The sequence below is a fragment of the Crotalus tigris genome, unplaced genomic scaffold, assembly GCF_016545835.1.
Source record: "Crotalus tigris isolate CLP2741 ecotype Arizona unplaced genomic scaffold, ASM1654583v1 scf7180000018371.15429387391:27106975, whole genome shotgun sequence".
NCBI lineage: Eukaryota > Metazoa > Chordata > Lepidosauria > Squamata > Viperidae > Crotalus > Crotalus tigris.
In genome coordinates this window covers 1,937,148-1,957,958 of record NW_024096970.1, presented here as the reverse complement: position 1 = coordinate 1,957,958, position 20,811 = coordinate 1,937,148, and the positions used below count along the sequence as shown (strand labels likewise).

The 20,811-nt window shown below is 36.1% G+C and overlaps 1 protein-coding gene across 1 annotated transcript in view; it reads left to right on the top strand.

Moving 5' to 3' along the window:
- LOC120311511 (prolyl endopeptidase) overlaps positions 1 to 20,811 on the top strand; it is a 71,067-nt gene that overhangs the window by 19,090 nt on the left and 31,166 nt on the right. The window contains exons 7-9 of the mRNA XM_039351079.1: positions 5,241 to 5,346; positions 16,761 to 16,952; positions 19,367 to 19,564. Of these exons, the coding sequence (XP_039207013.1) occupies positions 5,241 to 5,346; positions 16,761 to 16,952; positions 19,367 to 19,564 (496 nt within the window). The remainder of the gene's footprint in view (positions 1 to 5,240; positions 5,347 to 16,760; positions 16,953 to 19,366; positions 19,565 to 20,811) is intronic.

Sequence of the window (20,811 nt, the reverse complement as noted above, 5' to 3'; positions counted from 1 at the left end):
TTGGAAAAATGATTGCTAATTCACACTCTAAGGATGTTTGAAAACCTTTGCATATTGTGTACAAGATGAGAATAAACATTGAAATGGATGCCCATATTAATTGAAATAAATAAATTTGCCCCAAGAGCTCCTATTTTATTGGTTATGTTGAAAAACATACTAGATGTAAAAGGGAAAACAAACAGAACTATGGATAAATATTATGAATTTAATAAATCTTAAAGAGTTAAGAAAATTTTTTTTAAAATGCCTTCAAAGCCACTTCGGTATAATTTTTAAGGCATCAGGCTAGAAACCTGGAAACCGTACATTTTAGTCCCATCTTGATCTAGTCATTTTGTCTTAGCCCTAGTGAGCGGGCAGTGGCAAACCATTTCTGAAAAACCCTGCCAAGAAAAATTTAGGGACTTGCCCAGGCAGTCTTGGAATCAGGCTTATTTGAAAAGAAGAGAAAAAAATAACATTGTATTTCAGTAAACTCTCCTTCCAATCTGTGCCTTTTAAGATTCCCATGAAATGTAATGTTTTTGTATGTAAAATGAAAGCTTTAAAGCCATAGTTAGTTGTGAACCTCATTGAATGACCCCTGTGATTGTCACTGGTTTATATATCAGCCAGACCACATTTTGGCTTAGCATGCTCCATGATGCTAACCATCATTTCTTAGCTTAGTTAGCCTAACTTGCAGGATTGTTATAGGATAGAAAGAGATTATGTTTAGAAAGAGCCACATTCATTGTCTTGATTTCCTTATAGGAAAGAATAAAATACCCAACACTTACCTTTTGTAATGCCTTTCTGTTTTAAAAATGTTTACAAATAAGAGCAAAGATTCCTGCACAGCTATTGGCTTAGCAGCTGGCAGCATCATAACAATCAAGTCTAGGTTTAGAAGTTAAGCAGTGAGAAGTTGAATGGAGGACTACAGTATTGGAATTCCAAAAAATCTGACTAGATTGGAAAATTGAAAAGAACATCCTGGAACAAGACTTTGTCAAACTATTTATGGTGCAGTCAACAAAACTATGATTATGTGTTCATGAAGATCAGCCGAGCTGATCTTGACTTACATTTTTAACTGACCTTTTTCTCATCTATATCAGTTCTAGCTAGAAGCAAGTGTATTTGATTGGAAATAGGAATGAGTTTGAGGTACTTCCCAGAAGGTAGCGCTAGAGAATGGTATGAATCAAGTGAAGCAAAAAGCCATGGTGATTTTAAATGGACTTGTCTTATACATACTATTGTTATTGAGAAAATCAACTTATTGGGCAAATATAATATATAAAATTGGAATGATTAGATTACTCCAGAAATATTTCTTCCTCTACCCTGGTCCCTTTTCAAGTAACTCAAGAAAAGCATCCAACTTTCAATTAGTATGTTTTTCTTAGAAGTTTTTATTGTAAGACCCTTATTTCTTTATCTAGAAGCACTTATTGTAAAGCGCAAAGGAATAGTGTGGGTGGACCTTTCTTTTAAATACAGTAGCCCAAAACAGAGCTAATGTAATGAGATTATAAAACACTTAAAAAACAGTGGTGGTTGAAATCTTGAGGATGGCATTGTACAGTAACGATACATTAGATTTTCATGAATGTTTTGAATTCTGAAGAGTAAAAACAGACAGACTGGTTATCTCCTCAGGCAGTCTTCCAGAAGAGGAAATAGAACAGTTGTGCTGGAACGTAAAACCTCACACATGCGTTCTTGGACCAGTTGAATTGTAGCACTGTCAAGATAACAGGATGAGTGAGAAATCACCCTAAAGAAGGCATGGAAGCTAGACAGGATAGCAGCAGATAAAGGAAGTAGTCAGGATCAGTGGACTAAAATCCTTGGAAGGAAACCAAGTATTGGGAAAATTAAGACTTGAGGAAAACAAGATATGAAATATGTATTTTATTTATAGTATTTATAGGCTAAACCTATTTCACTCTCTGGGTAGGGAATAATTAAAACCAACATAATATTGCATTTTTTTAAAAAAGAAAACTAAATAGCAGATCAAAATCCTCATTCTGGTCTTAAGGTTCACTAAAGAACAATGGTCTTAAGCCCCTTCCGAAATGCCAGAAGACCAGGTGCCATGTATATTTCTATGGGGAAGATGTTTCACAGAACAATGGCAGTGACAAAAAAGTCCTGACTTCTGATCTACACTTTGGGCTGGAATCTTTAGCAAGCCCTCTTTAGATGATTGGATAAAGAGAATCATATTTAGTAGGACTCCGCACACAGGGCTGTTTGTCTGGGGTCTTAATTGTGGAATAGGCTCAAACAAAGAAAATGGGACAGTACTAAGCTGCCTTTGGTTGATCTCAAAACAATGCTAAGCAGGATTAGTTGTAGTTAGTATTTTGATGGAAAATCAATAGAAAAATCCCAGGGTCCTATTTTCCCTCAGTGTTTTTAATTTAAAAAAATCTTATTTTCTAGAATAGGCCTTGTTTTGAACAGAAGAGCAGTTTGGAAACTTGAATCTGTCCTAGAAGAGAGGGAACAGCATTTTAATGAAAAGAACCCTGCATATCAATAGAATAATTTTGTCTTGTGATTGTTCCTGTTCATTTAAACCCAATGCCTCTTATGTACAGAACACTCAGCTTAGTGGTGGGATTCAGCCAGTTCGCACCACTTTGGCAGAATCAGTTGCTAATTTTTTGTTGCCCAGACCCAGAATGGATTTCCGGAAGCAGCATCTACCCAGAGACCGGTTGTTCACATATTTGAATCCCACCACTGGCTCAACTGCTACCTGCACTTCAGAATACTGTATATATGGAGCTGTACTTGGAAGGCATTGATGTTGTGATACGTTTATAGATTTCTGATCCCTAAATCTTGATTCCTGTCCCTCTTGATTCAGGATGATGGAATATCTTGAAGGTTTTTTTTGAGCCTGTACTTTATCGTCACAGATTTTGCAAAAGGACCCTATTTGCTAATTCCCTGTTTCTTTGCTTCCTATTGGCATTCAGTGGTGATTAAAAGTTTGTGAGCCCTTTTTTAATTTTAAATAATTCCGTATAAAAATGATATAAAGCACAATCTCTTCTCTCACAAGTCCTAAAACTAGATAAACTGACCAGAGTCACTATGTGAGGGAGAAGGACCACTACTAAATATGATATGTTAAATAAATAGAATCAAATGAGTTACCAATATTACCTAATAAATAAATAAAACCCATTAAACAAATGAGTCATAAATGTTACATATGTTCATTTATTTGCTGGGGGAAATGATTTAAATCAAAGGGGCTCTACAAACTTTTAAGCAACACTTAGAGGTGTGTTGATGACAATAGAAAGAAACTTCATTAAAAATGTATCTGGATTATGAATTTTATAACTTTGGCAGAATATATGTAGCAAGTTAGAAATAAGGAGCCTTTTATTTTCCATTTAAAATTTGGCTCTGAAGACTGAAGGATGTTAAATAATGTCCTGGTATTACGGGTAGGAAAAGATTGAAAATTTCAGCCCATTTTTGTTTTAACTCTTATTTTTAAATAAAAGAAAGAAAAACCTGTGCAGCTAGAAATTAATATAGGTAGTCCTCGACTACCTGAGCCCCAAATTTCTATTGCTAAGCAGGATAGTTGTTAAATGAGTTTTGCCCCATTTTACAGTCTGTCTTGCCACAATCCTTAAGTTAAATTAGAAACATGGTTGTAATGTGACTCTGGCTTCCTCATTGACCTTGCTTGTCAGAAGGTCACAAATGGTGATCACATGACCCCAAGATGCTGCAATCATCATAAATATGACTCAAGTTGCCAAGCATCCGAATGGCTCATGTGACCAAGGGCATGCAATGGTCATATGTGTGAAAAATGGTTGTAAGCCACTTTTTCCAGTGCTGTTGTAACTTCGAATGGTCACTAAATGAAAGCTGGTAAGTCAAGGACTACCTGTAATGTGCAGGCAAGTTTTGGCAATGCATTCTTGGAAGGACTAACAAAAATGCATCCCATGGGGGGGGGATGCAAGAATGTGGGACAAATGCCATTGCTTCTCACTATTCAAATAAGTGAAGTGGAGGAGGGTATATGCTAAACCAGAGGTCCCCAAGCCCCGATCCATGAACCAGTACCGGGCCGCAGCATGTCAGCAACCAGGCCGCACAAACAAGCAAAGCCCCATCCACAGAATGCAGGCAACACACAAAACCACACCCCCTCTGGTCTGTGGAAAAACCTCTCTTCACGTAACTGGTCCCTGGTGCCCAAAAGGTTGTGGACCTCTGTGCTAAAGCATGTAATGCATGTGGGCCAATAATGTTCATTCTTTGTTTATCTCACATGAAAAATATCTGCAGATGGGTTTTTCCACATAGAATCAACAACGTTTTCTCTTGATGCTCTCAAATTCCTTAGTACTCTCAAATGAATTGATGAAAAGATGTTGCAGCGATAAAGAGAGACTTAATTGTCACTCCACCTATATTATACATTGTAGAATTATATTGAGAGGTTGTTTTGGGCATCATATTAAGCAAACTGTTATCAACTCTTCCCCAGTCTAGTAGGGAACAATGAGGAATATGCTACAGGGACCCTTGAACAAAAGAGAAATGTTTCAAAGACCAATTTTGCTTTGATAAACTGAAGGCATTGTGAGTTTAGAATTAATATTCAATATGGGGATATTAGATGCTTTCAGTGCTTTTAAAAATACTTGCGGAAGAATCCAAGTTCAGATTAGAAATTCTGGAGAGCCCAAGGCCACACAGGGACAGGAATGACATACTGTATATTACACATGATTAATTTGCTGAAGAAATAGCAACTGAATTCATACAGCACACCAACACAAATTCAGATAAACCACATTTTGGCTTAATGTCACATGTGAACTCAGCCAGTCGATTTTGGTAGATTAGCTGAAATAACGGTCTTAGTATATTTCTTCTAGCTCTCACTAGAGTCTATTTGCTACTTCAAGTCATATTTTATTCAGAAAGATAGAGTCTTATGTGGCATTGACTTCTGCAAATTAAATTGGATGTTGCCAATTCTAATATCCATTCCCACTGCAAGTGACATTTGTTGTCAGGTATTTGTCCCAAGGCTTCAATAAATGATACAGAATGTTATCAAAGACAGGTATCGTGTTTTGACTTTTTCTTATGTCTGAAACTAGCTAGTGCTTCCAAGACCTTTTTGTTTATTATTATTATTTGCTGCTGGTATTTTTTTCTATTATTGACATTGCTTTAATTTTGGTGATGCTTAGGTATCTGATGATGGGCAATATGCTTTGCTTTCTATACGGGAGGGATGTGATCCAGTGAACAGGTTGTGGTACTGTAAACTACTGAAGGAATCAAGTAATATAACAGGTAAGATCATTCCTTTTTACATTTGTCAAACCTTTGCTTCGTTTCTTGATTGCTTGAATCAGTACAAATGTAACTGAGCTATAGCAACTATTTATTATATTGCAAGACATACTAATAACTAGAAAAACATCTTAATAACATAATTATATCTTCGTCCTTTATGTAGTAGAAATTAGAAGTAATAGACAAAGTCCATTTGCTGTTTTACTCATCCATAATGCCAATGCTATGTACTGTATGCAAAAGATCCCATTCGCATTGAATGGACAATCAGATCTAACCTCTTCCTCCCATCAGTCTAATTGGGTTTCCTATATAGGTAGCACCACAACTGAGCCCAAAATTTATGTTGCTAAGTGAGAAATTTGTTAAGTGAGTTTTACCCCATTTTACGACTTTTCTTGCCACATTTGTTAAGTGAATCACTGTGTAATGGTTCCAACACATGAAACTCTTCAAAGAACTTTGAGGCATTGTTTACCTTAAAGAATCTTTATTCGAGAAGCATAGCATTGGCACTTACATAGTCAAAGCCAAAATCTGAATTCCCCTCCCCTGAGTACATAGTATCAAAGTACAATTCCCTCCTCTAATTTACAGTCATAAATCACATTTTCCAATTAGTTTGAAATGCAGACTTTCCCTTCAGTTCTCCAACTCGCCAATTCTTATCATCTCTTATTTCAAAACCCTTGGTTCTCACACTAGTTACAGTATTGTTACGTCTAACTAAACTCCCATGCACATTGCTTGTCCTCCCCCCCCCAGTATCATCTAATTCTAATTCCAGTTCTAAGAGTAAAAGTAACTCCAGTTCTAAGAGTAAGAAGGAAAATGGTTGCATCTCCATATGTTGTCAAAGCAAAAACGTCCAATGTTAGCAGCATTGACACACTGCAGTTCTTAAATTAGTAACATGGTTGTTAAGTGAATCTGGCTTCCCCATTGACTTTGCTCATCAGAAAGTTGAAAAAGGGGATCAAATGATCCCCTGGATACTGTGACTGTCATAAATGTGAGTCAGTTGTCAAGTATCCAAATGTAAATCACATAATCATGGGGATGCGGCAATGGTCGTAAGTGTGAAAATGGGTCATAAGTCACTTTCTTCGCTGCCATTGTAATTTTGAACAGTCACTAAATGAATTGTTATAAATTGAGGTCAAAATTTAAGAAATAGTTTATCTCTCATTTCTTTTCCTTTTTTAATCAGTAATAAGCTATGTTCTTGAAAATGGGATAGCAGTGGAAAAAACTTTTTGTTATACATGTCCCACAAAATCAAGACTGATGGGATGTCTGGCATTGTGAAAGGAAAAATGTTCTTAATTGAATGCAACTGTGTAGGAAAATGCAAATATTCCTACACAGATAGCAAATATGAGACTAGGCCAAAAATACTCAGCTGATGCAGAAATAAGAAGAGGGGTCAGACAGGGATGTATTCTGTCTCCACTATTGTTCAATTTCTACTCTGAGTCAATCTTCAACGAGGCACTGGAGAACATCGATGCTGGCATCAAAGTAAACGGTGTTTGGATCAACAACTTAAGAAATGCTGACGATACAGTTCTGCTTGCCAGTAAGCATGAAGACCTTCAACTCCTCATCAACAGAGTCACAGAAATACCTGAAAAATACGGCTTGAAGCTTAACACCTCAAAAACCAAGATCATGGTCGTCAGCAAACAACCCGTTAATTTACCACCAATACATTCAGAAGGAATACCACTAGAAAAAGTTGAAAGGATCACACACCTCAGTTACATGAAAGCTGGGACATGACCATTGAAGTAAAGACAAGGATAGAAAAACAGCATTCTTCAAAATGAAAAAGGTCTTCTGTAGTCACGACATAAGCCTAAGACTGAAAATCACGCTTGTCAGATGCTATGTTTTTTCTATCCTGCTCTATGGAGTAGATAGTTGGTCTCTGACAGAAGGCCACCTGAAGAGACTAGAAGCATTTGAAATGTGGATTTACAGGCAGCTGTTACATATAAGCTGGGTTGACAAGATCAGAAATGAGGAGGTGATCAGCCGCCTGAGAAAGCCAAGGGAAATCATCAAAACAATTAAAAAACGAAAATTAGAATATTTCGGACATGTGATGCGACACCCAGAAAAATGCGGCATACTCCATTTAATCCTCCAGGGAAAGATTGAAGACAAACGAGATCCAGGCAAAAAAAGAACATCGTGGCTTCAAAATCTAAGGGATTGGTTTGGACAAAATTCAGCAGCACTTTTTCATGCGACTGCTGATAAAAACAGGATTGCCAACATGATCGCCAATGTCCGATAATGGATATGACACAAGAAGAAGAAGTGTAGGAAAATTCACACGCCTACAATCATACAATGCCTTGGTAAGGCCACACTTGGAATACTGCATCCAGTTTTGGTCACCACGATGTAAAAAAGATGTTGAGACTCTAGAAAGAGTACAGAGAAGAGCAACAAAGATGATTAGGGGATTGGAGGCTAAAACATATGTTTGCTGGAATTAGGTATGTCTAGTTTAATGAAGAGAAGGACGAGGGGGGACATGATAGCAGTGTTCTAATATCTCAGGGGCTGCCACAAAGAAGAGAGAGTCAAGCTATTCTCCAAAGCGCCTGAAGGCAGGACAAGAAGCAATGGATGGAAACTAATCAAGGAGAGAAGCAACCTAGAACTAAGGAGAAACTTCCTGACAGTTAGAACAATTAACCAGTGGAACAACCTGCCTCCAGAAGCAGTGAATGCTCCAACACTGGAAGTTTTTAAGAAGAGACTGGACAGCCATTTGTCTGAAATGGTATAGGGTTTCTGGCCTGAGCAGGGGTTGGATTAGATGATCTCCAAAGTCTCTTCCAACTTTATTATTATTATTGGATAATGCTTTCAAGTGAGTTATGATTCCAAAATTGAATTTTAATCTGGATTTAAAAGATATATATATTTACTTTCTCTTCATAGAAATTACCTGTTGTCTATTCATGGTGGTAACATATAGAAAAGCCTTTTCCCTGATGACCTTCAAATATCTGTTGGAAATACAGCTTCCTTTTTCAGGCAGTATGATGGCTGGAGATAATGGAAGAATTGCTTCATAATTGTTATTACATTGTACTCTGCTATTTCATCTTGTGAACTTGATTACATTCTTTATCAAACTGATAAAACCACATGGTGAAAAAGTGCCTTTGCAGACTAATATTGAAAAGATAGACACAGTCTGTTGGTGTATGATGTTGGTGTATAATGTATGATATATAACCACCGAGCCTTAATTACATACTAGTGGTTTTGGAAGATTAATTTGCTTAACAAATAAACTTCATAAGGGAAACATGTGGGAAGAGGATGTAGCATAATATTCTCGTCATTTCTCAAGCTGTCTATTTTTGAAATAGGGCTTTAAAACTCAGACTAAAATAAGGTTCATTTCTATATGTCATGCATTTAATTGCTTGCTAGGAAAACTGGCTCTCAAGTTTTAATTTATTTGTCCTCTTTACAGTTTTTCTGTCTGGTGTGATAAGCTGTATTCTCAAGAATCTGAAAATCTTAGTCTTCCCTGTTGTGCATGCAAACTTTGTAGGGTATCTCTTTTTTTCTTCTGTTTTTTTTCAAATTAAAAGTATAATCTTAATAGGAAGTCAGGGGGCTTGGTGGACTGTGGCGAAGGAGTAGAACAGCATAGTCATCTTTGTGTAATATTTGAATAAAAAATCAAAGAATAAGCTATATTATAATATTAGTCCTTAAATTGTGAAGGTTTATAGTATCATAGATACTAAAATGCAACAAAGGATAATATCAAAATATTTAGTGCATTAATTATGTAAAATAGCTATAATGGTTTATTCATCAGGTTCCAACGAATCTTTAGTGCTGCTGTGCAGAATCTAGTTATGTGCACTATGACTACGATCTGTTCGTCTCTAAGCAGCCACTGAAGATAAATGCTGTTGAAACGGCGGCCAGGATAGCTATTAATTGTCAGAAAAGCTCTTAAAGCAAAATTAATAACTTACAGTATATAACATGATTTATATTTATATAACTTAATAACTTACATTTTACAAAGTAATTGTATGTTACTAATCTTTGTCTTCCATGGCTAGAAATATCTTTCAAAACCTATCATTTGGATAAAAGAAGATTTTTTTTAGGACATTATTTCAAAAAAATTGTATCAGTTGAAGTAAAAAGCCTGACAGGTGATATAGGGAGTTTTGGGGGGCATATTGGTGCCCATATTGCTGCCTGTAAAATATATCAAATAGCATCTGCTCAAGTTTTTAAAAAGTGGATGTCAAGGACAAGGGGTTGGCTGTATCAGCGGGAGCTTGGAATAATACAGCTGCACAAACAGAATGGAATGGAATGGAGTGGAGAGTGGAATAGAATAGAATAGAATAGAATAGAATAGAATAGAATAGAATAGAATAGAATAGAAGGGACCTTGGAGGTCTTCTAGTCCAGCCCCCTGCTGAAGCAGGAGAACCTATACCATCTCAGATAGGTGATTGTCTAGTCTCTTCTTTAAAATTTCCAGTGATGGAATGCCCACGATTTCCGGGGGTAAGCTGTTCCACTGGTTGATTGTCCTCGCTGTCAGGAAGTTTCTCCTTAATTTCAGGTTGCTTCTCTCCTTGATCGGTTTCCAACAATTATTTCTCGTCCTTCCCTCTGGTGTTCTGGTGAACAACTTGGCCCCCCTCTGCCTTTTGGCAGCCCCTCAGATACTGGAACACTGCTATCATGTCTTCCCTATTTCTTCTTTTCTTTAGACTAGCCAAACCCAAGTCCCGCAGCCGTTCTTCATATGTTTTAGTCTCCAGGCCTTTGATCATCTTAGTTGCTTTTGTCTGAATTTTTTCCAAACTCTCAACATCTTTTTTGTGATATGGTGACCAAAATTGGCTGTAGTATTCCAGGTGTGGTCTTACTAGGGCTTTGTAAAGTGGTACTAGTGATCTTGATTCTATGCCTCTGTTTATACAACCCAGGATTGTATTAGCTTTTTTGGTTACTACTACACACTGCTGGCTCATAGTCAAGTGATCGTCCACTAGGACTCCAAGGTCTTCTCACAGTTACTGTTTTAGGCATTCTGTAAATGCCCTTTTTCTACTTCCTCTGAACAAATCTGATTGCTGTATTATTACTGTTTTTTATGATATATTTTTAATAATACTTGCCTTCCTAGATGGGCAATTTCTACACCTTTGTGTTCATGTTGTATGTTGGGCAATACAATACAAGCTGTTTTCCCTCTTGTTATCCTTCTAGTGAATGCTCATTTCATTTGATTGTTGACAGTGTCTTGGATTTCTGTTCAGTCTCTATTGACACACTGATAGTGTCTTGGGTTTCTTTATCACTACATTGAAACAGAAGTATTTTGGCAAATTTCAATGTTACCAGGGAAACAATTTCTGCTGTCTAATAATGTACCCTCTCTGCTTAATTCTGTGAAAGATTGTCCTTCTCTTTCTCCAAGATTCCCTATTGTGTTCCTTTTTGCTTAGCAGAAGCAAAAATGTATAATGTCTATATATTCTACTACACAATCCGAGTTCCAGCATTTTTGACCACCTACTTAACTCAAATAGAGAAGCAACCTAGAACTAAGGAGAAATTTCTTGATTGTGAGAAGAATTAACCAGAAGAACAGCTTGCCTCCAGAAATTGTGGGTGCTCCACCACTGGGAGTTTTAAAGAAAAGACTGGTCAGCCAATTGTCTGAAATGGTATAGGGCAGTGTTTCTCAACCTTGACAATTTTAAGGCATGTGGACTTCAACTCCCAGAATTCCACAGCCAGCATTGGAATTCTGGGAGTTGATGTCCACATGCCTTAAAATTGTCAAGGTTGAGAAACACTGGTATAGGGTCTCTTGGACTGGGTGGCAGGTTGGACTGAAGGACCTCCGGATTCCTTCCAACTCTATTGTTCTGTTATTGTTTTATTCTTTCTGTGATCACCTGTATCCATACCATCAAGCCTAATGAAAGTCCAAAATGGTATAGGATCTCCTGCCATGGCTAGGGGGTTGAAGTAGAAGACTTCCGAGGTCTCTTCTAACTTGTCATTCAATGTTCTATATTCTATGGCTAGCAGGATAGCAATGGAAAAGGTACAATTTCATTAAGCAACATTGAAAAGATGGGAATCCTATAGATCTCATTTGCTGGCCAGTTTGGGGAAGTTTCACCACTAGGCCGTCATGTTGCTCAATATATATTTAATATATAGGTTGAATAAATAAGGGAAGTCTTTACAGCTTTATCTTACTGCTTTGCCAGTAAGTTTCTCCATTTTCTGGCCATACTATGGCTTCCTGGCTTGCATATAGGCTTCTCATGAACACAGTTAGGTTTCCCATTTTTTTAAGCACATGCCACAATTGATTGTGATGACAATCACAAGCCTTTCCACAATCAGAGAAGCTTTTTTCATATTCTGTGATTTTCTGAATTAGCAGTGGGCATCAGAAATAACGTCTCCTGTTCCTCAGTTTTTCTAAAGCCAACTTGAACATCTTGCATCTTTTTTCCCACATAGGGCTCCCATCTGTGTTGGATGATCTTAAGCATTATTTTGCTGGCATGTAAACTTGCACTCTCTCTTAAATCTCCTTTTTTTGTATTGGAATGTAGATTGACCTCTTCCAATCTGTTTGCTACTGTGTTATTTTCCAGATTTGCTGGCATAGCTTAGTTAGATTTTTTATTAAATATTTTTTTCTGTAGCTTCCAATACTTCTGTAGGTTTTCCATCTAAATTCATCTTCTAGAACACGGGTGTCAAACTCAATTTCATTGAGGGCCGTATCAGCATTGTGGTTGCCCTCAGGGGGCTGGGTGGTTGTGGCCAGGATGGGTGTGGCCTACTGGGTGGGTGTGGATGGAGTGGGTATGGCCTACTGGGTGGGTGTGGCCAGCTCTACATCATTCACGTCAAGGGTGCCTGTGGGGGCCCGGGCAGGAGTGAGACAGATCTGAGGGTCTCTGGCAGAAGGGGGTGGGGCCAGGGCAAGTGCCAAGGCATGGTCCACTGGAGGAGCCTCACTGTTCCTCTCAGGCCATGCGGGGGGGGTGGGGGCTTATGGAGCTAAGACTGAATGCGTTTCAGCATAGATGGCCACCACAAAATTGTACATTGGCTCCTGGCTGGTCAGGGCCAAGGCAGAGGGGGCCGTTCCCTCACTGTTTCCAGGATGGCTTCGCGGGTCACATAAAACCACTTCATGGGCTGCATCCAGCCCGCAGGCCTTGTGTTTGACATGTCTGTTCTAGAACTAAGTACAAATTTCTTCTAAGTAAGGATCTAAGATGTTAGATGTTGACATCTCTACTATATAGTGTTTCAGTATATTCCTTCCTTCCTTGATCGGTCACTAACCCTCTTTGGCATCTTTTAGCATGCCAGTTCAAAGTCAGAACTTCTTTCTGAGTTCAGTATGATAAACAGGGAGAAGAATATGAAGATTTCTTAATCTTCCCAAGTACAAACAGTTTTAAAGATATTCAACTCTGTAGGACATATTATGATAAATTTGAAATTGAAACACAAGATTTTAACAAAACTGGGATAGGACTAGGAGTTTTTCAAACAATTTTCACTGTATGAATGCTTTTGAAATAGCTCTACCATTAAAGTGCAATTCATTATTTTCACATTGCTTTAATCTTCCCAAGTACAAACTGTATTTCACTTCAAATATTTTTACAGGTTATCCACATAAGGACATTCTACTTCATCAGTCTAGTAATTTATCTAGGTTAGGATTTTGTTTCTAAAGAGGCCAGTTAGTCAAAAGCCAATAAAAAAGATCACTAGATCAGATGATTGTCCCATCTAGTCCAGTATTTTACTTACACAGAGGTTAATCTTTTCAAGAAAGAAAGGATGTAGAAAATATGGATAGGAGAGTGATGATATCCTAAAAAATATGTTCCTTAACAATTGGCATGCTGTGATATTGCTGTATTCTTCATGAACTTGTCCTCTGTAAAGGCTGTCCAAGATTGTCATAGTCATGGCATCTAGTGCGAGTGACTTCCCTAGTTTAGCAGTATGCTATGTGAGGGAATACTTTTAAATGTTCTGAATCTTACATTGTTCAGCTACTTTAAATTATGTTGGAGTTAACACTGGACAAGACAACAGAAATGGTGACATATGAAGCCATTGCTTGAGACAATGATTTCAATTAGCAAACTTTAGTAAGATTCTAAAGAAGCAAATAAAGCATACTGATATTAGACATGTTGGAAATCTATCTGCAGCCAAATAACTGCATATTCTCTTGGTGTAAATTGGAATTGTATTATGGGCTGCACTGGAAGAGTTTGCTAATGTACATAAATAATGATTCTTGAGTGTAGAAGAATGAAGGAAATAATAAACAAGCATATAGTCATTTCTGCTTCACAACATCATTACTTGGATGATTATCTGAGTGCAATCATAATTCTCCAGTTTAAACATTGGCTTTCTTGTCCAAGCAGTTTGAAACAATTAAGAAATTTGCTGTCATGCATGTCTTGATGAGTTTTGTAAAAGGCTGATTGACAGTTTTAAATGGATTATTATTTTGACATATTTGCATGTATTTGTACTGATTTACATGTTCCATATTTATTAATTTGCAGTGAAGTATTGGAAAGTGATGGATGGTTGAGTTTTGCTGGGCTCATTCTATCTTTCATACTTGTTTAGGCTTGTGTATATCTGACTGATTGTAATATTTGCCACACAAGTGAATGATGTGGTGTAATTGTATAGATATTTGAGCAAATGTAAATGTATTTTACAGTATGAGCATTTGTGTTAACTAGAATGTTCGCAGATTTCGATAGTTTTGGGTACAGAAGAAAAAAAATGTCTACATTAGTGTTTTTTAAACTTTGTGTTCCCACAACTTCTTTCCATTTTTAATGCTGCAACAGTCATAAGTGTAACTTTTTTCAATGCCATTGTAACTTCAAACAATCACTAAACAAATAGTTATAACTCGAAGATTACCTGTATTATATGTTCTCAGTCTTATTCCCTGAATATTTTACAGTTGTGCTTCTAGGACTTTGAGAATTAAAAATACATTTTGTGAATTGCAAGGAATGGGCAAAATAGAATTTGAGGTTGAAATGTATACCTTTTCAGACTACTGTAAATACATGGCAGCTGAGGGCAGTCTTTCCTTGGAGAAATTTGCATGGGTATCTCTGGACATCTCTATCATTTTAATGCCAAGAAAAGTTCTTTATATTTTTCTCATGAGTTCTCATTTTTTTATTACTGCCTTGCTACATTTACTGATTCATTTAACAGATATTTTAATTGATTTATTATGTTTCTCCATCAACTTAGTGTTTTTTATTAGTAGTACTGGAGCCAGCTGGGCATATTTTAGAATTTTTTAAAATCAATCCTCTGATATCTCTCTCTCTCAAAAAAAAAACAAAAAAACCCCCAAGTCAATTGTTCTCTTGTGGTTTCCAAGATTAACTTTAGCTTTATTTTAGCTACTTGATTTAGCTTCTTTATATTTTAACTGATGATTATATTTTGACATGCTATTTTATTCTGTGTTATATGAAGCTAATTTTTTAGGCAAATATGAGGAATTTTAAACTGAATTGCAGAACCTTAGTCCTTTAAAAAACAATTAGCTTAAGAGTTGTTTAATTTCTATTTTATTAGGAATTGTCAGTCATAAAATTATATATGTTGAATTTTGCATATACTTGCATAGTTATATTCTTATCTCTTGTATAGGAAAACATGTATATATCTTGATAGTAATTTCTTAGGATTAAAATGCTGATAAGTAATATTTTTGTTAGCATTACAGTAAAATGTATAGTTAATTATAGAAAAAGTCTGAGTCTGAAAGAAAATCCTTTCTGAGAAACATTCATATCTCTTACAAAACCAGTTTTTAATTCGGAAACAAATGCATATTTTATCTTAATGCAAACTATATCTCTTTTTATATTCACTGTCCAAATGAACAAACTCTGCATTGTAGTGATAAAACATTTTAAAATTCATAACAAATACTCGTTCCGGCTGGTATAATTTTGATCATTAAATGTTAAGTTGTGGTTTAGGTTGAGATCCTAAACCCATTTATAAGAAACAGATAATACTACACTTGGTAAACAAAGATAATGTCTAGTCTAGGGAAAAGAAGGACTAGGAGTGACACGACAGCAGTGTTCCAATATTTGAGGGGCTGCCACAAGACGAGGGGGTCAACCTCTTTTCCAAAGCAACAGAAGGCAAGACAAAAAACAATGGATGGAAACTAATCAAGGAGAGAAGCAACCTAGAACTAAAGAGAAATTTCGTAACAGTGAGAACAATTAGTGGAACGGCTTGCCTTCAAAAGTTTTGTGTGCTCTATCATTAGAGACTTTTAAGAAGAGACTGGACAGCCGCTTATCTGGAATGGTTTAGGGTCTCCAGCTTGAGCAGGGAGTTGGACTAAAATACCTCTGTCTGTTATTCTATTAAATTCTGTTCAATAATACTATGGTGCACCACATTAAATTTTATTATATTATATTTTGCTGCAGATTTTGAGATATAATAGAATTGTATATCATTGATTTTTAGCTGGTAGAGAAAAGTGAAACATAGTTGTACTTCAACAACAATGAAATAGGCATATCCATTATGAATTGGGATTTCCTAAACAGCTTAAGTTAGAAGGTCAGAAGGTTTTCTGGCACAATCAAATTATTTTCCAGAAATACAAGTTAACTTGTACTTATAGAAGTCCTGCTCAAATAATTAACTGAATAGAATTGTAGTTATTCATCTTACTAGCAATTAAGGATAGCATAGGAAGGATGTCCAGGATATCAACAGATATCGAAATATTAGTTAAACTGCTAATTAACTGCCCAATTTTACAGTTCAAAGAATCAGAGTAGTTTTAAGTGGGATTGAAGAAATAAAATTTGTCAATAATATTTAAAGCCTCCAATAGACCCCAAAACAGTTCTTCAAACTGTGATTTAATATTCATTTTGGGAGTAAGAAGTATTGATCATAATGTGGCTTACCTTATATAAATCTGTATATAGGTGTAAGACTTAAAATTTGCTATAACCTTCTTAAAAAATTGAAACTGAAAGAAAGCCTGCCTATCCAAAGTGGCAGAAATAAAACTTCTGAAATGCTCTGATATCATTAATATATTAAACTACTCTGATAAAAAGTATGGCCATATGGAATCCTGATTTTGTAATTGATAAAATCTTCATAATTCAATTGTATCTTTTCTCAGATGTAACTTGTAGTTATGGCTCTTGTAAATAACTTCATATGGAGTGTAAAAGACATTTTATAATTTGCCAACTTTGCATATTTCTCTTAGAGTAAATTTCTTTATTAACTTAATATAGGTCTTTTGCAATGGGTGAAACTGATAGACAACTTTGATGCAGAATATGAGTATGTCACCAATGAGGGAACAATATTCACCTTCAAGACAAACCGACATGCTCCAAACTATCGATTAATTAACATTGATTTTACTGAACCTGAGGAATCCAAATGGAAAGTGCTGATTCCTGAGCATGGAAAAGATGTTCTAGGTAAGGTTATTTAAATTATATATTTCAGCAACCACAATAGAATATAATCTGTGATAAAAGAAGATAGCACTATTATGATAACTGTGGAGAGCTATACTTTATTCATATTAATTAAAGCAAAGCCTCTGAACTTAAGAAATTTTTGAGAGGCAAATATCATAATTGTGCATTTACATTTTTATGAAGCTGTGGTTGCTGTATGACTCACAAATGAGTAATACACAATGATGGTATTCTCCCCCCTGCTTTTTTTTTATAAACAATATCTGAGGCTGTTTGAGGGATGTAATGGTTTTAAAATTTATCCTTGCAATGTAATAGTTCAGAAAGGTCTATCTGAAGCAGTGTATTCTAAACATGGTGATAGGTGTTTATCATGATACATATTGATTTTTTTTAACTTAGAAGTTAACTCTTCTAAATACAATGGGACATTGTCCATTCAGATATTTTTAAACATTATATGTTAAACATATACTGTCGTCATGTACTAGCATCATTAACAATATGATATAACTTCAAAATTAATCATTATAATAATAAACATTTGATCGTGTTTGAAAAATTATCTTGATACTAAAAGGCCAACCTGCTATTGTGTCACGATACTTTAATCCATTTAGTCATTTCCAAAATTTGATTTGAGGAGATATAATTATAGCTGAAAGCAGTTAATAATGTATTGCAGTCAAGTGAATTTTTGATTCTGCCTGATAGAACAATGACATAGTAATGAAATGCTTTATACAAAATCAAGATATATGACAGAAAGGTTAAATGATCACTTAGCATAAGTGACTCATTGCTCTGGTAACAAAAATGGGTTTACGCTCAAATTCCTGATAATATTAAAATTCACAATTACTGTTCTTAATCCAGCATAAACTCTAGAAGTGGTTTGCCCATAAAGGATTGTAATAAATCCCCTACATTACATCCTAAGTTGCTCCAAAATATTCCAAACCAGGATAGGCAAGAGGTCTTAACCGTAAGTCCAGAGTCACAGATAATAAATATGGGACTTTCTTCCAGAAAAAAAAGGACTGATAGATGTTGTATTTTGCTACGGTCATGTGGCCACTTTTCCATTGCCGGTATTGGTATATCTGTAATTGTGTTCTTGGTGTTTTCTGGACTTACTTTTTTTTTTTTCCTATTCCTGCAAAATTGTTGTTGCCAGGCTAGATAACAAAATATACCCAATAATGGTGCTGCCTAGCCTGGCAACAAAATGTCTGCAAGAAGACAACCAAGCCTAGAAAACAGAAACATAGACAATAATTCAACCCTGAGTTACATACATTCTCTATTATTGACATCTGTGATTTCCTGGATTTTATGAGATACAATCCCTATCCCATTCTCTATCCTTGTGTACGTAGGGATGTTTTGGAAGTGCCTTCCAAATGTCTTCTGTGAATCAGTCCTGTAGAAAAGTTAATTTGCTGTTAAGTCCACCTCCCTTCTTTATATACTATTACTTGGCTGCTCAATAGGTATCATATCAGCAATCAAGAGCAGTCCTTAAGTTGAGTTATAAAGAAAGACTTAGTGCTGAGATATGTTGTGACTCAGTTCTGTGAATTTCAGTGACAGTAAACCAAAGGTATGAAGGGCAAAAATCCAAGGTAATAACAGTTAGCAAGATCCGAATGTCATTTCTTTTAAAGATTGCTTATAAGTTATTGATTTTGACTCTTTTTTAAAGTCCAGGTATATACGACGGAACCCTTCTTTGCAATTTTATTGTTGCCCTATGTTTTTTCTTATTCCATTCCATTATATATATATAATATATAATTGACATAAGACTTTTCTTCTCTCCCTTGAATTCCCAACTACCAACTCCAGTGGTCACCAGAACATCATCCCTCCCATGCCTCCTCTGATTTAATTAAGGGATGGAGCTTCCCTCCTGACAGCTGTCATTTTGAGGTGATTTTGATACAGAGGGAAAGAAGGGTGTATCTACTAACCTGCTCACTTATTGCAAGAAGTATAAGAATGCAGGAAGAGCAGCATTTCCTTCTCTGATTTCTCTTCCCAGCTATTTTGTTTAATTCTGTCTATTGAAACAGCTAGGAAGAATTCATCTGTGGTTAGCATCGAGAAGCAGGTTGGAGGCCCAGGATCCTTTGAGGCCTGAAGGCCTTGATTGGACAGTTTTGTTAAGAACAACATAAAGGGCCAATTTTTCATATTTTGGTTTGAAAGCAAACACTAAGCAAATTCTTAAATGTGCTTGCTGGCATAAAGCTGAAATATATTTGAGAATCTGATCATCTTTCAGGACCCTAATGACACACAGAGGAAAGTTAAGTTCTTTCTAAAGCATAGGTTTTTCTAGAAAATAATCTATTTTCTTGCAATCACGTCCTGAAAATACTGTAGCTGTTTTTCCTTCATATTTATAGAATGGGTGGCATGTGTTAGATCCAACTTCCTAGTCTTGTGTTACCTGCATGATGTGAAGAATGTCCTGCAACTTCATGACCTGTCAACTGGTGCCCATCTCAAGACACTTCCATTAGATGTTGGCAGCATTGTTGGATATAGTGGACAAAAGAAGGATAGTGAAATATTTTATCAGTTTACTTCCTTCTTATCACCAGGTACGTGTGGCTTCTTTTGCATATTGCATATTTTCTTTGCACAGGTATGAATATAAAGTAATATAAAATAGAAAGTATTAGCACACCTATAAACTAATGTGATTAGTGTTTTCATATTTTGCAACATTACATTGTTTGGAAAGAATTAAAAAATAAATCTTTCTGCATATATATAAGTACCGTATATGCCGGCGTATTAAGCGACCCGGCGTATAAGATGACCCCCGTCTTTGGCGCCGAGTCGCATTCCTAGAACGTTGTCTTATATGCCGGAAACTATCAGTATTTCCGGCGTATAAGACGACTCGGCGTATAAGACGACCCCCGTCTTTGGCACCGATTTTAATGCTTGCGGAAGTCGCCTTATACGCCGGCATATACGGTAGCATGTCATGGAGAAGCACTTCCCCTGATCTGCTACACAAAACATGCTATAGGAATACGTGAATTAGTATTTCCCCACTGTCTTCTACATGAGAAGCAAGTATATAAATTTGCATAGGCTAGCCATTACCATATAATAAGCAGAAAGATACAACTTTATGGATCTAGCTTTTATAACATAGTTTTTTTTTGTCATTACCAAAATTATGTCTTGGATTTCAAAGCCCAGTAGTTACCAATAACTACATCTACAGCACGATTAGTGAGTTTACTATAATTTTCAAATTAATTATTATGTTGAAGGAGTTATGATGAACCTCACAGCATGAAAATTACATGCCTGCCTGTTTTTGTGTAGCAGTTGGACAATAAATATGTTTCCTGTTGATAGTCTTCCGCTCTACCTTCCTTCTTGTCTGCATAAATGACAGAAAGGGACGGCAAAAAAACTGAATATGGTGGGGAGGCAATATTTTTAATATAGAATTTTCCTCCTCTGCAGCTAAGTGCTGCACTGTTTCATTTTAGCACTTGAAGAAGTTATTACAGAATGTTTTATGTTAGAGAATTAAGGTTTATGCTTCTATTCCTGCATTTTTAAAAACTGAGTTATATTTATGAAGGGTTTTACCTGAGAGATCCTTCTTTTTACAGTCTGGTTTTCTTGATGGAAAGGGAGGATTATTGATTTCATTGATTGCTTGATTATGTGCCATCAAGTCATTTTTGACTCCATTTCTTTCAATGATGTACTCATCACCTCTGTAACTGAGTTTATTTACCTTACTTCTGGTCATCCTCTTCTTTTCTTTCCCTCTACTTTTTCCAGCATTAGTCTCTTCCAGAGAACTGGGTCTTTGCAT